Source organism: Populus alba, chromosome 4 (assembly GCF_005239225.2).
Source record: "Populus alba chromosome 4, ASM523922v2, whole genome shotgun sequence".
Taxonomy (NCBI): Eukaryota; Viridiplantae; Streptophyta; class Magnoliopsida; order Malpighiales; family Salicaceae; genus Populus; species Populus alba.
The window spans coordinates 3783215-3799206 of record NC_133287.1 but is presented as its reverse complement, the minus strand read 5'-3'; the positions used below and the strand labels follow the sequence as shown (position 1 = coordinate 3799206).

The 15992-nt window shown below is 30.5% G+C and overlaps 2 protein-coding genes across 2 annotated transcripts; both read right to left on the bottom strand.

Annotated features, from left to right (window-relative positions):
* Window positions 1-593: 593 nt before the first annotated feature.
* On the bottom strand, window positions 594-1751 carry LOC118047296 (transcription factor bHLH162). The gene is made up of 3 exons (XM_035056551.2): window positions 1457-1751; window positions 967-1314; window positions 594-821 (listed from the first exon to the last, which is right to left on the bottom strand). The coding sequence occupies exons 1-3, from the start codon at window positions 1574-1576 to the stop codon at window positions 735-737; spliced, it is 555 nt and encodes a 184-aa protein (XP_034912442.1). The 5' UTR covers window positions 1577-1751; the 3' UTR covers window positions 594-734.
* A 6608-nt stretch (window positions 1752-8359) lies between these two features.
* Window positions 8360-9751, bottom strand: LOC118047298 (uncharacterized). Its single transcript, XM_035056552.2, has 3 exons — window positions 9425-9751; window positions 9097-9322; window positions 8360-8976 (listed from the first exon to the last, which is right to left on the bottom strand). Exons 1-3 carry the CDS (start codon window positions 9689-9691, stop codon window positions 8549-8551), a joined length of 921 nt encoding a protein of 306 aa, XP_034912443.1. The 5' UTR covers window positions 9692-9751; the 3' UTR covers window positions 8360-8548.
* Between the last annotated feature and the right edge of the window lie 6241 nt (window positions 9752-15992).

The window sequence follows — 15992 nt, the reverse complement described above, 5'->3', positions numbered from 1 at the left end:
GCACAAGTAGTTTTTTTGGATGAGTCTATTTGGAAGTATGGTTATAATTACTTTTTAAAGTATTTTTAATTCAGAAATGCATCAAAATGATATTTTTTATTTTTTAAAAAATTATTTTTGGGATCAGCACATCAAATTAATCCAAAAATATAAAAAATATATTATTTTTTAATAAAAAATAATTTTTTTTTAAAATACAGGTTAGACCATATTTCCAATCAACCACTTAATGATCATAGTGGACTCATCCTATCATGCTGCAAGCATCATCGAACTTCTAGACCATGCATTCAAAAGAAATAAACACAGTTTTTTGTTTCTGTGTATCCTGGGAGATAGGAAATAATGCATTAATCTATTTAAACAACAAGAAATAATTACTATGAAGTACTGAAGATCTTAATTTTGGTTAATAATTAATTGAATATTTTCCAGTAGTCTCCTTGAGTTATAATAATATTAATGGTGGCTAGATTTATATAAAACATATATAAAATTCTGAAATAATATATATATAGCTTAGATATCGTATCTAATCTATGTATCAATCAGTTCTATCCCACATGAACAAAGCCTAAAACCGATAGCCAGGAGAAAGAACAATATATAAATCTTTAATTATATTGGCAAGAAGCAAATATTCAACATGATAGAGTCAGTCTTCTGGGTAGGAAACTCACGCATATGAGATCTCCATGCATACTTAACTTAACCAGCAAAACTCAAATTACAATTTAAAACTCATTATCATCTTGGACAAACTTCTTTAGCCTGTGAGATATCCTCGCAGCTCCATTAATACAGTGGGCAGAATCTCCAACCTGAACAATTAATTTGAAAGTACTCGAGTTATAGAAGAACTCTACAACTTGTAAACAATCAATACTCTTTATTAAAAAGCACAGAAAATAAATTGTCAAGCAAAATTAATAAAAAAATCATCTCCTGGCTGGGTAGCTGCTGTACCTTAGAATGTATTGTATGGAATACAGTATCTTCTACAACAGAAAGACTGGCATTAATAATCTCTGCTCCTTCTTCATGAAGCAGACGAATGATCTCATTGAACATGAACCGACTGTCCAGGCCATTCATCAAAACAACCTCTAAAGTGGAACCCGTTTCAATAACCTCAATTTGTGGTGATCTTAAACCGGCTGTTGTTCCTCCACCACTGTTCTTGCAAGTATAATCTGCCCTTTCAATTCCCATTAAACTGTCTTTCTTTTCCTTCATCTTCTCCAAGTTAGTCTGCAACCTTTTTATGTAGCTTGCAGCTTCATCTAGCTGATCAGGCACTGACAGCACTGGTTCCTGCACCGCAATCCCCATAAAAAAAGAACAAAAATAATAAAGAAAAGATCAGAGCTAGAAAGATCATAACTAAAAGAGCTTTCATGTTATATAATACACAACAATAACGTGTGAACAATGAGGGAGGGAGAGAGAGAGAAACCCTTGAGCTTTGATGGGGTACAAGAGAATTAAGCTGGGAGTAGAGTTCCTTCATTTGATTTCTTCTATTTCTCTCTATTAATTTTCTGTCAGTTCTTAATGAACTAAAGTTGTGCTCCATCAATGTAAAAACCTTCAGCAATACTAGCTACTAACCCAAAAAAGAAAAGAAGAAGAAGAAAGACAGCAGAACTAGCTATATATATAGATGAATCTGTAGCTATTATACCAAATAATTAGAGATGCTGCAGGTCTTTGTTTAATTTGAGTGCAGGCTTTTATCATATATGGTAGAACGCAAAGGCAAAAAAGCAAAATACATAATATGATTAGATGCTATTCAAAAGTATGCGGACCTGGGAAACTCTGGTGGGCCTGCCTTGATTTTCATGCATACGGGTCTACTCGTAGACAACGGACAGCTTTTGGCACTGTACCAGTTTCGGCTATGACCAAGCACATAAGAAATTTGAATGAAATCACAGTCAACGTATTTCAATTATTGATGATCGGAAGTTTTTATACTGATTGACGGATATGATTTTTTATTAAGTGTGGTTTGTTTCCTTGTCGCTCTGCCGTGACCTGAGTTGAAAAACATTTCAGCTTGAAAGTTCTTAAGAGTTTAATCTGTCATTAAAATTCACGAGAGTATCAACAACTAATTGAAAGGCTCGTTTTTATAGTTACTTGGGTAAAGGCTCTCTTCATACAATTAGTAATTAATGTTAAAAAAAAGAGAGAAGGGGTTGTTTCTTTCAAAATTTTTGAAAACAAAAAATGAAAAGTGTTTTTTGGTTTTCAGAAAAATAAAATTAGAAACAAGTTTTGAAAACTTTTGAGAACCACAAACCACTCCTTTTTTTTTTTCTAAGAAAAAGGTTTTCAAAACTAATTTTTTTTATACTATGATCTAATGTTTTTTATGTCAATTTAGATTCAAAAGTCTAAAATTAAACGAGATTTAGATTGACAACTAATTCAAAGCATTTGATATTAAAGGCAAGAACTAGTACGAAGCCTTTAAAATTTAGGCCAAGATCACTTTTAAGGTGCTTGAGGTTTGAATAAGAGAACTTGATTTAGGTTGCCAGGAATTTTGGTTGTGATTTGTTCAAGGTTCGAGGTTTGGGATAGAACCTCATCCAAGCTATCCAAGAGTTGATTTAGAATTGAGTCTATGGCTTCTCGAGTTTGAATAGAAACAATGTTGAGACTGGTTTTATGATTTGGGTTAGGATCTAATCCAAGCGCTTAGTAGTCAATCTAAGATTGAGTCTTGGATATATAGTAGTAGTCTTTCTAAAATTAAGTTTTAGAATGTTCTAGAGTAAATTCAAGACTAGATCAGGAGCATCCCAAAATACTTTTTAAAACCTTGTATAAGTTATCGAGATTCAGGTTTGAGTGGGTGCTAGGTTTTGAAGATTGAGTTAGTATTGTATGTGAAACTTTAAGGTGTTGGATAGACATCAGATCTATGAATTATAATAGAATTAAGTGAAAGTCACTCTAGTTTTGATAAGTCCACAAAATTTAGGATATCAAACAGCTCATGAGCTAAGCTTATTTCATACCAAAAGTTTGGCAAAGATTTCGACAAGTTCTTGACTGTGACACCCTTCCCTCGAGTTCAAACTTATGGACCGAAATGTCAAGAACATAGACAGGGAAGGTGTTGGTGGCTGTGTAGCTACATTCAACAACTTCGAAATTATTAGTTTCTATGTCTGTGTTTTAAAATTGTTATAACTATTTATAATAATACTTAAGTAAATGAATATTGTAAAATTTTAAGAGTGTCGAAAAAAAATTGTCAGCCAAGACCCAGGCCAGCCACGTGCGGGCTTGGAGATGAGGCAGGCTTGAAAGGAAAAAATGACAGACAATACTCTTGGGAAAATTAATAGCGCCCATCAGCTCTCGGACCCACAAATTTTGGCCTTCACGTGCGCCAACCCAGTGTGCTGATCGAACCCAGGCCAGCCACGTGCGTTAAAATTCTTTTTATTGCTTTGAATGTTAACATTTTACAAACAATTTCAAATAAAACAAAACATTTGATTATCATTAGCTTAATCAATTGTCTCTGATTGATTAGCTGGCTTTTTCTTGTTGAACACTTGTCGATTCGACGACACGAGACACGTGGTTGACCAGGGCCTGGTCCACTTGTCAACCCACAATAATGCATCGCGTGTTTCACAACAATAGAGAGAGCAGCCCCATTGTTTCTCTGTAAGACACGCCTGAACGAGTCATCTGTAATAGCAACTTGGATTAGTCTCTGTCATGAAACCGTTTTTGTTTGTTTGGAACAAGGTATTTTATACATGTGTCTCTTGAAATAAGGTTAATTTATGATTTTTATAGCATTTTTCAACAATGGCGATTGCACATGCAATAATACTAAAAATATTGAAAATAAAGAAATTATGAGTAAATAGTAAATCGATTGAGATATTTATAACTTATAAATTTTGATTTTTTTTTTTTGAGAAAAAAGGCTTGAAATTCATTTTATTCCATATAATATTTTGAGTTGTATTCAATTTAAAATAATATATATTGGATCAATATGAAACATTGAGAAACTTGTATAAAGGTCATGAATTATCGAGGAAGTGTTGGGCTTAAGCAAGTTGTTTATGCCTGTCAGGCAGAAAATGAGTCCAAGCATGTTATTTATGGCCCATGGTCGTTAGTGCCTTGACCCAATCTATTAGTGTTGCTAAGGGTTTTGAGCGGTTCATCACTAGTTTTTAAGTTTTTGTTATATTGATACACGTAGACTTAAAAAAATACTCAGTTATTATTACGAGTTCATCGATTTTTCTTTATATGAGAAGAGGAGTGAAAATTCATCTTTGCTAATATACTGGAGAGCCTTTGTATAGCGCTTGCACTATAGTTGAAAAAACATTTTTTAAGTATGTAGAGGAGAATCACAAAGGAACTCATACTTGAAAAATCTTCCTTTTAAGTTGAGTAGTGTTGTTACCAATCATGCAATCTATTAGATTGCACTATTTTTGACAACATAACTCATTAAGATGTGTTATTTTAAAAAAAAAAATTTAAGAATTGTGCTCATTTTTTTATATATAAAAAATGGAATGTGTTATTTAAAAAAAAAAACACTATGTTGTCTTGATACATATGTTGTAGAAGAGAGTCCTTATTATGTATCTTGTTATTGCCTATTTCATGTATCGAAAGAAGAGATGAGATATAAATATATTTAAATTGATTATTTTGGTTACTAGTAGTGTTAGATTATAATTTAGTGATGCTTAATAACACCTTATAAGATATTTAATTAGAGTATTTTCAGGTTTTTTTCCTTTAACCTAGCATTAAAATAGCCTTGTTAAGTAAAATACTAAAACATGTAGGGTTTCCCCTGTAGCAAGATGCATTATTCACCATCTCACATTTTATTGTGAATGTATGGTTTATAATTTAGCCTTTTGTTTTTCAAATTGGTCCTTAAAGGTTTTTTTTTCATAATTGCATCCTTTTTTAGACCAAATTTAAGGACAATTAAATTAAATTTGTCGATTAATGACAAAATTGAAAGAAAGAGTACCGAAATATAAAAAGCACCATAAATAGATGATAGTTTTAAAGTTCACACAAAATGTTTACTTTAATCCTTGAACTTTAGAAACTATATATATTCGGTTCCTCAATATTTTAAATTTGCAAAAGTTAATTTTTATTATTTTTTGATTCCTGGTTTGAGAAAGAGGAGAGAGAGAGGTCGTTGGAACCTAGTGATAGAAAGAGAAAATCAGTGTTTCCACTTATTTGGGCAAAAAAAAGGTCTCTCTTGGTGTTAAAATGTTCGATTTGGTGAGAAGAGATCCATTTATGCCTTTTTTTTTTAACCTTGAAATGGCTTATAAAATCTGATCTAAACCTGGAAAGATTTTTAGTTTCGAAGTTTTTGGGCGGCTTTTTTTTGTTTGTTTTTTTTAGGTCAGTTATGGGTTTTGTAAATGTATTTATTTCTTTTCTAAGTGCTTTGGGTAAAAAAAAAAAAGATGAAAAATGATTTTCTAGATAAATAAAAAAAACCAGACGACTTGTCATCTAAGATTAAAACCACAATTTTTAGAAAAACAAGAATTTTAAACATTGTTCATTTATATAAAAAAATATTTTTAGATTATAAAATTTCTTAAAAATATTTTATGAATAAAAATTTTTTTATAGTATTATCCAACTATTTTAACTATTATCACCTTCATGCTGCCACCACCACCACCTCGTTCACATCATAATTCTACAACACCACTTCATTGCCCACCACCTTAATTTTTATAACTATCGATATCTCATATAAAATACATAATTAGCATTAAAATGCAAAACAATTTAGGGCAAAACAAACCCTAAATATTGGCAAGAGGAAACCAGACAAAATCACGGGTCAGAATTGAGTTCAATAGAGGCTTAAGGGTACAGATTTCCCATCCATCTTTCTCACTGTGGATGATCAACCGGCTTCACGCACACACAAGGGGAAGCATCAGGCCCCTAGATTGAGAAAGAAGAAGGTATGGTGACTGAATTCAAAAAATACTTACATTTTTGTTTTGTTTCAAATCATCATAATTTGAATTATTTTGCTTAATGTTCTAATTAGGATTTGGTCAATGACGACGACCTAGGGACAAGAAATATATCTACATTTGGATTTTCTTTAGCAATTGAATGTCTAGATGCAATCCACAAAGAAATGGGTTGAAGATTCGATGGCTAAATTTTATTTTTCTTCTACGAGTCAACGTGTGCTTTAGCACAAATTCATCATGACAACTCATTTACAACGACACAATTTTTGGCATGATTTGCACTCCACGGCCAAGTATGCTCACACTCTTTTTTTGTTTTTTTTTTTTTTTGCCATATTAGGCGTAGTTGGTGATTGCTTGCAAGTTGCAAGGTTGGTATTCAACTTATTTTTCACATTTCCGTTTTTAAAGTTGAAGGCAGAGGAGAAATCCTAAATTGAAAATATTAAATAAATAAAAAAACATATTTCGCAATAGCGTGCTTGTTAGAAATACCAAAAATAAATAAATAATTTTTATTTTTTAAAAATAAAGTTTAATTAGAATAACCTCTTCAAAAATTAAATACATACAAAATAATTAAAAAAATAACTACTATTTTAAAAAAAAATACTAAATAAAAAAATAAAAAATCAAAGAGAAGAGGAATTAATTGAAATATAATCTAAAAAATTATTAAAAAAACATATAAAAAAATATGATTTTTTTTAAATCATGAAACAAGAAAGAAAGAGGTCAGGTATTGATGGGCTTGGCCATTAAAAGGAAGGCCCCACAAGCAAGGCATGCAAGAGTAGGTTGCACATGGGCTCTATTTTCTTAATGTAACTAGAATGGATAACATGTAGTCTATCTTAATATTTTTGAAAAAAAATATATCACATACAACCTATCGCCTATATTCTCCATGTGTCTACTAGGTGGTGAAAAAAGTGGGGTATAAATTTTTTTTATTCAAAAACTTTTTTTTCAATCCCATTTTGATCCAAAATACCTATAATAAAGGATAAATACCTTTACAAACTCATATATGACCTTAAATAATCACTCAAAAATCCAAAATCGACCCAAAATAAAAAAAATCTGGTTTTTAGGCATTTCAAGGCTTAAAAAAACACATAAACATAAACTTTTTTTGTCCAAATGAAACTCTTTGACATCAAAATTAACTATTTTTGTGTTCATAATCAATTTTTTTCTCTTTATTGTTGGATTTCGAGGACCTTTTTTTTTTTTCTCTTTCAAACTAAAAACTAAAAATAATAAAAATAAATTTTTATATCAAAGTTGAATTGCAAAAAAAATATTAAGAGACCGAATATATATAGGTTGTAAAGTTTGAGGATTAAAGTAAATATTTTGTGTGAACTTTGAAAATCATCACCTATTTATGATGCCATTTTTATCTTGGTCTACTATCTTTTAATTCTTTTTCTTAGTCAATAAATTTAATTTAATTGTTTTTGAATTTGGCCCCGAAAACATGCAATTGGGCAAAAATAAAATAAAAATTGAGGACCAAATAAAAAAAGTAAAATTTTAAATAGTATATCCACAATTTAATGTGAGGGTGAATAGTATTCTGTATGCAAATTGTTTATCCAACTATTATATGTAATAAATAATAATATATAATATTGTAATAAAGAATGCTAGAGTAGGCCTTAAAAGATGAAGTACTTTTACGGCAGATTAAATTTTTATAGTTTGTTACAGAAAAATGCAAAATTACCTATATTTTGGGTGCCGTGCTTTATTTTGTTAAAAATTCTCTATTCTATCTAGAATAATAATAATTATAATAATAATAAAATTACTCGACTTATTATTTAATTGATTAAAGAATTAAAATTTTACAAAACAATTGTAACATCACTAGAAAATACCTTTTTCCCTTGTCGTCCCTTAAATTCTAGCTCTTTCTATATGTAACCATAAATTTATCCATCTTTGACAGAGACCCATTAAACTCTAAAATTTAAAAGGTTTATCTCTTATGTAAATTTTTAATTTTGACTAAAAAAAAAACACTATTGGATTTGAAACCTCGTATTCCTCGTAAATATGAGACTCCAAGTTGCCCCATTAACTCGTCTCTTGAGAATTTTTTATACCAACTCTTTTTTTATTTATATGAATATGCAGGTTAATTTATGTGTATTTAGTGATTATTAATATTAAAAATCATATAACTCGAATCTGAAATAAAAAAAAAAAAAACAAACTTGTAATCCCAATCCTTACCACTGTACAGTGGCTTACTAATTCTAAATTTTGGCTTCATATCACTACCGGAATTGGAAAACGAGATGTTTCCAGTGATATTAATGTATAAAATTATCAAAGGAATTTATAGTTTCTTGTTTGATCAAACATCACAAAACTAAGTGGATTAATTTCCATTATTTACATGATTCTTCTGTATATGCTGATACTCTCTCCCAAACTTTCGTATAATCTCATCTCTATCAAGGTAGCAAGCAGGCGAGTAAGAACAAAATCTGATATTCTTATTACACAACCGCAACTGCGGTGCAATGTACATCAGGCAACATCTCTTTCAAATCCACTGTGAGCATGGACGCCTTCGGTCTTGGCAATCGCCCCGAAGCTCCCATCGAGAAGGGAGGCATGGATGTTGACCTTTCACATGTTGTCCGAAGCCATTTTGCTTGCATGTACCTCTGCTTTCTCCATGGCCCCAAGTGCATTTTCTTTTCTTTCATGCACTTCTTGGCAGCCGAGCATAAGATCTTCACTACAGAGTTTAATCTTTCAACTTTCCCGACGAACACTTCTGGTAATCTGTGGACGAGCTGATTGTATTCTTCGCTTGCTTTAGCCATCTCAAACTCGACCCGAAAATTCAATTCAATTATAACCCTCACCTCTCCTTTTTTAGAGCTTGAATTGTCTATTACATCCATAAAAGTGTGCTCTCCTGCGTTGTGTTGAAAAACAGAGACATTAATTGCTAGTTTTACATTAACTATTTGCAGCCTCAATGGCGAGGATTAGGAACAGATTTTTTAATGAAAGATATTGACCTTGGTTTAACTACCTGACGGGATGCCTGGAGAGCTTCTCCATTTAGTCTTGCAGATAGCACTGTTATAACCGGCATTCCGAAGACGGCTAGAGACTTCTGCCATCAAGCAACTCCGGCAGGAGGCGGCCATTGGTCTACCACAACCACAGATGGTTCCAGCAATTTGTATTTCCTTCAACGCTTCTTTGCTGATACTTCTAATCCTTGACTCCAAGGAGCTGGTCCTGAACAAGGTAGCCTGGACACCGCAATACAAAACAGAAATTAGACAAGGTTGAACATATTGCCACCGGAGAAAAACATAGTAATTAATAATTGATTGAAGAATTGTGATATTTACATGTAGAAGCTGATGTTGGTTCTCCCAAAAAGTCTTGTCCTCTTCAACATTTCCATCATTCTCTTCCCCTTCATCTTCTAACTCAAGCATTTCATTCTCGTGACACCCTTCACTACCGGAGCTCCCCGACGACCAGTCACCATCCTCGAGAAACCCGAAAACCATATCGGATAAACTCGCCGCCGGCTCATCAAGAAACTCGAACTGATTAATGTTAGACATCAAGTTTCGTTGATTAAATGGGATTCTAATTCTCGCACCAGGCATGGTATTTGATTAATTCTGCTTCTGAACTTCGTGTAAAAAAAAAGTGTTAATTGCAGTTGGATGATGAAAGGGGTGATTTATACTCGGAGATTTGGAGTGACGTGGGACCCTGAGGCCAACGTGGACCAACGAGCCGCCGCACACATGGAGTTTATTTTCATTATGATTGAGAAATTTTAATTGGGTGATGTAAATCTAAGAGGTGTTGTATATTTAATTAATGCATACAAAGACCAGACAGCAGGGATCCACGTCAGTTAGGTCCAATAATTTTGAGCGGGTGTCCAAACGGGATATACTCGAATATTCACATAGTATTTATACACATTTCCTGCCTGTCATAATTTTTTTTCGACATATGGTTTTTTTTTTCGATATATAGGCTCACAGTTAATTTAATTGTGCCTCATAATATAATCCAAAGACATAATTTAGAATCGAAGTGCTTTTTTTTTTTTTTAATTCCAGCTAGAAATAGGGATGTTTTAAGTGATAAAAAATAAAAGGCTCAAAAAATGCATTATTTTTATTTTTATGTTTTTAATTATTTTAATATATTAATATCAAAAATAATTTTTTAAAAAATATATATTATTTAAATATATTTTTAAATAAAAAATTATTTTAAAAAATAACCATTCAAACTTTCCTCGATATTGAGAATGAATCCTTGCCTCAAATGTTCATGATGTCCTCAACCAAATGTATTTTTGATAAATTTTTAAGAGTATAATTTAATATATCAAGATTTTAAAATTATTTTTTAAAGAATTATTAGTTAGAGTGCTAATAAAATTTTAAAGTCATTATAGATTTATTTAGTTATTAACTTTCAAGATTTTAAAAAATTAATCGAGGTGTAAAAATTAATTCAAATATCTATAATTACAAATATATATATATATATATATTGAATCAATGAGGATACAAGATACATTGAATCAAAAGTCTCATAACTCCTTGTGATAGGAAAAAAGAAGAAGAAGAAGAAGAGGAAGAGTTTCCATAAATATTTCAAAAGAAAAACATATTTATTGCACGACAATTAAGTTTTTGCTTCTAGATTGATAAGTAAGTTGTATGTATAGATTGATTAGTAGTTTTAATGTTTTGGGTTATGTTGGGGGATTTAAATATTTTTAAATATAAAATAAATATCTAGGTTTGAAATTTTTTTTTTGATATTATTATTAAACTGAAAAATATAATTATTTTTTTGCCAGGATAATTTTTTTATTAACATATCTTTTATTTATTCTAATGAACATAAAATTTTTAATTAAAATTATTATTTATGATAAAAAAAATATTATTTTATAATTGTTATAAGTTAACAAAAAATATCAAAATAACATGTTCATATTTTATGTATAATTAAAAGCTAAAAAAATTATAAATACAATAAAATTATATTCAATGTCTATTTAAAAATTCTAAGAATAAAAAAAGAACTTGAATTGAATTTTCATGAATAATTTATAATCATAATAATTATAAAAATTATTATTAAGATTTAAAACTGATAAATAAATAAATTTAATAAATATTATTTTGAAGTACGAGTAGGCCCTAGCTTGGCCTTGCTCTGATTACTTTTTTGAAAAAAAGATTTATTATTTGTCACAATTAAAAAATTGATTATGTCCACCAGTGCGCGAGCACTCGACTTTGACATCCCAACACACATGAATTAACTCAACTGTGACACCAAGTTCACATGACATGATTGAAAAACTATAGTAAAGTGCTTTCCTGCCCAAGAAACTCCAATTCTTTTAGATTATTTAGATAATATAATCAACATGTTAAATTAAGTTTTATAAATAGATACTATCGTATTTATATTTAAAATAAATTTTATGATATATTAAAAAAATAAAGTAAATCAATAGAAATATGTTATCGGTAACAGAATTGGAAATGAATATTCCTAGGAAATTCGAAAGAAAAAGAAAAAAGAAAAAACCTTGATGGTCTCTATCCTGATCTGGTCGCAGCTGTGGGGCCAGTGGACACATGGTGAGTTGATAAGATTCGTGATGTTGAAACGTGGTGCCATCAGAATCGCTAGACGTTGAGTTTTTATCCAAATAGTGGGGACCATCTTGTTGGGTGCCTAAACACATATCATTTTCTCCCCTCTTTTCTATGTATATAATCACATCGAAATTGCTTTATCGGAATCATCCAAAGAAGAGCATAAATAAAATAAATTATAAAATATATTGTCACAAAACGCGGCGTCTGGCCACTGGTTTTGCCTTAAATCATGGCCACAGACGGTTTCCGACGAATTTGTCTGCTCAGGTAGTCGACAAAAAGGGTGTTTTGGTCATTTTAATGCCCAATCATGTTGGAGCTGTGAATCTAGGAAATTAAATAAGAAAAAGCCAAGCTGGACAGATAGATTATGTAGCCTAGCCTATCCTCAATGTCAGAACATTACATGTTTTGGGAGGAGGAATCCTTTTGTGTATATATTTTTTTCTAATCCTTTTTTATATTTATTTTTTGGGAGAAGTAGAAATATAAAATATAGTTTTGTTCTTGTGCATTATATTATTTTGGACTTATTTACGCTTGGTTGTAATATTTGAGAAATTGCTTAACACAATGTTGAGAAGTGGATTACTGAATTTAAAACCTACATTATGTTTATTTATTTTACTTGTTTGGAAATTTAGCTGCTTTTGTAAATATTTTAAATTTTTTTATATTTTTAGATTGTTTTAATATGATAATATTAAAAAAAAATAAAAATTAAAAAATTAAAAAATATTTTAATAATAAAAAACATTTTAAAAAAACAACTGTTATTACAATACTAAACACCATTTGAACCAACATCTTACTAATGATTTTTTTTAAGTAACATGAAATGTATTGCAAATATATTTATAAACCAGATAAATAATACAAAATCCACAAGGAAACTAGATATGTTAAATACATAGTCCAACAAAGCAATTATAAATTTTGATTTAATTATTGAATTAAGCTCAAATTCGATTAAGAGATTCTATCATTTTTACACTTTAAAGGTTGAAAAAGCTCTTAAATTAGGCTGAGAAATTGTTGCTATTATTGTATTAATCACTTTTCTAGTTAATTTCATATTTAATTATTTTATATACTTAGTTTTGGATTGTTTTGTTATGTTATTTTTTTATCACTACATAAATCATGCTTACAACTCATGTAGGTAGATTAGGAAAGAGATTAAGAGCAATATCAAATTAAATCAAAACCATGGAATTAATTTTATCTTAATAATGTACCATTATTTTTATTTGTGTTGATCTTCATACCAATTAAATATAAACATACAAAGTTTTAAGAAATATTAGCTAAAACAAAGCATTATTTATGTTTAATATTTTTTTTGAAATAAAGTAAAATAACAAAAAAAAATTCTTATATATATTTTTTTATTGTGCTCGTTGTTCTTTCATGAAATAGAGATTATCAATTATTATATCTATTGTTAATTTTTCAGCAAGTTCTTTTTCTATATAAACAATCAAATAATTTACAAGAAAATTATTTTTCATTTGATTGCGAAGTTTTGTTTTAACAACATTTATAGCTGAAAAAAAGCTTGCCCACTAGTTTTGCCAAAACAAGAAAAGTCAAAATAAATCAAATCAATCTATCAATTAATGGATAAATTATTGATTTTTTATTTTATTTTTTTTACGGCAAGATCATCCCACATTAGAATACACACACACACCTTACCAGTTGTAGATTGATTATCATAATGTATACATATAGCTAATACAAGTTTATTTCTATCTCATTATTTATAGACTCTTTCTAGAGTGGTGTTTCTAGAGTTTACATTGTTCTTTAAAGTTTTGGGGTTAGTTTTCCAACAAATAAGTTAGAAATTCATGAACAATTTTTTTATATATATTTTAGCCCTCTTATTTCATCTAGGTTCTCTTTCAAAATTTTAGAAATTCAACTTATTTTTTTATATAAGCTTTGAGGGTTACTACTAATAAACTCATTAGTTTCCTTACTAGTCTTTTCTTCTTATGCGGTTTTGCAAGGAAACATATTTTCAAGAAATAATGCATTATTTGCAAGGAAACATATTTCAAATAGAGTTTTAATAGACACTAACTTAGTCAAACCCAATCAATATGTATACCTACCGGCCATGATCGAGTTCAGAAACACAAGCTAGCCAGGCACAAAATTAATGAGAATCGATACAGAACAATCCAGATATTATCGTATTAGTGATGCTCAATGTAGTCCGCGTGTCCTGATAGAGACATGTTTCGTTCTCATATCAACAATTTTTATGATAATTCATACTTACGTGTCAGTCACCCAATTGTCTGGTTGCTCTCCCTATATATCCTCATCTTCAAGCACAGCATATATCTTCATCCAAACCTATGGATATAGTCCAATCTTTGGGACAGATCATCCATTGTTTTTTTTTTTTGTTTTTTTTTATTTTTTTATGAGGATTGAGCGAGACAGCATCGTCAATAACATATCTATAAGCTTTCATAGATGAAGGGCTGATGGATTTTATATCCTCGTTTTATTATTCAGATTTGGATTTTCTAGACATTCATGATTAAGATTTTCTTATGAATATAAGCACATTAGCATAAAATGATGGCAAACAGGAGAAACTCAAATAATTCTGCACCATCCAAGAAAAACACGCTAGCATTAATTGGGCTCTTTCTGTCATCAATCAACTATGAATCATAGCAAGACTTGAAGTCAATAACACCATTAAAGTCGAAAATCTGGTGTCTGTTCGATCTGGGTTGCTTGAGTTATTGCCATTTAATTTCCTGAGTGGTAGCACGAATCAGTTCTTCTGAACTAAAATTCAGAGTTTGTACCGGTAGTCTCCATTCTCGCAGCTCTTTTTATAAATAGCCTAGCCAGCAGAATTCTAGCCCCGACCAAGATCAGAAGCTTCTAATCCCCAGGATCATTGTTTCTGAATTCCCATCCATATGATCTAGATCAGACATGCGAGAAATAAGAACAGTAGTTTACAGATTTTGAGACTTTCTTTGAAATTTTGTATTGCTGTTGTTTTTAGGATTTTTGAGAAATAAAAAAACCCTACTTATCTCTCTATGTGCTGCGTCACATTGATTCAATTGGTGGTTCAATCATCGACGGTTTATTTATAATTTAGTTTTTTAGGTGGTTGGAAAAGAGACCAAATGGTCCACCTATTCTCTAGAAACCACTACTTCTTGTCAGTCTTTGTTGTCTGATTCAATGCTTATCTTGCTCTTTATTTAATTTGGAGAAATTAAATCATTTATGAGACTCTCTAATCATTTCGTATAATAAAAAAGTTCAGTATTTTCTGCCAAAAAAGAATCATTAATTTATCACCAAGGATTGATAGCACATGATCAGTACTAACGTGCATAATAAATAGAACTCGTAGCATTTATTATATTCTTCATGTGAAATTTAGATAGAATATCACGTTTGATTTTGATTTGATAAAAACTAAAATCTTCTATGGTGATTGAGGCGCGATCCTGAGAATTTCTTTGCAAGATAATAGCTCACCGATCTTTGATGTTTGATTTCAGTATTATTTTCATGTTTGATCTTCGAGAATTAACGTCCCCTCTTAACGTGGATGTTAATTAACAGTGACATTTTGTGTAATCGTGTGCTTGGAGCTGGTCTATCTCTCATGTATCTTGAGAAAGCAATCACAGTGCAGATTATTTGGCCAAAGTCCTCCATTTTCCATTTGTGTGTTCATCCTCTACCTGGCATGGAGCTTGTTCTTTTGAACCTAGTCCTCTGGCCACCTGCCGTTACATTCCTTACGTGAAATAATTTAGATAAAACATCATGTTAATGGGGTCTTGTTTAACTTCTTTGCACCGAAAACTTTAAAATAATAATAATAATAATAAATTCATTATTATATTCCTCATTACAGAAGCACTCCATCATTTATGTGGAAGTGAAAATGACCTTTTTACAAGATCATACAAGATTTATGTGATGTGATGGCTGTATGAGAGGTTATATGATATTTTCCCCATCAAATCTTTTATCTTCGTGGTTTCTTCGGTGGCAAAGCAATGGATCATTGCTGTTTCGAGAAAGCAAATCTCGTGTAGAGTGTAGACCACTCCATGGACAAAACGATGCAAGCACGAACACAGTGAATTAATTCTAGCTTGTTGTTATTGCACATTTGTAAAGGTTACACGTACACGTATAAATCTAATTATTTGACCAATTAAGCATGTATGCGTGTGTGCGCGTGTATACAGCTTGAAGA

What these genes read in the sequence shown, in the direction of transcription:
- LOC118047296 (XM_035056551.2), bottom strand. Translation starts at nt 1,576, where the DNA reads ATGGAGCACAACTTTAGTTCATTAAGAACTGACAGAAAATTAATAGAG. An exon ending in TACCCCATCAAAGCTCAAGG is followed by an intron (nt 1,315 to 1,456) that starts GTTTCTCTCTCT and finishes ATTGCGGTGCAG; the next exon opens with GAACCAGTGCTGTCAGTGCC. An exon ending in TCCATACAATACATTCTAAG is followed by an intron (nt 822 to 966) that starts GTACAGCAGCTA and finishes TTAATTGTTCAG; the next exon opens with GTTGGAGATTCTGCCCACTG.
- LOC118047298 (XM_035056552.2), bottom strand. Translation starts at nt 9,691, where the DNA reads ATGCCTGGTGCGAGAATTAGAATCCCATTTAATCAACGAAACTTGATG. An exon ending in ACCAACATCAGCTTCTACAT is followed by an intron (nt 9,323 to 9,424) that starts GTAAATATCACA and finishes TGCGGTGTCCAG; the next exon opens with GCTACCTTGTTCAGGACCAG. An exon ending in CTCTCCAGGCATCCCGTCAG is followed by an intron (nt 8,977 to 9,096) that starts GTAGTTAAACCA and finishes AACACAACGCAG; the next exon opens with GAGAGCACACTTTTATGGAT.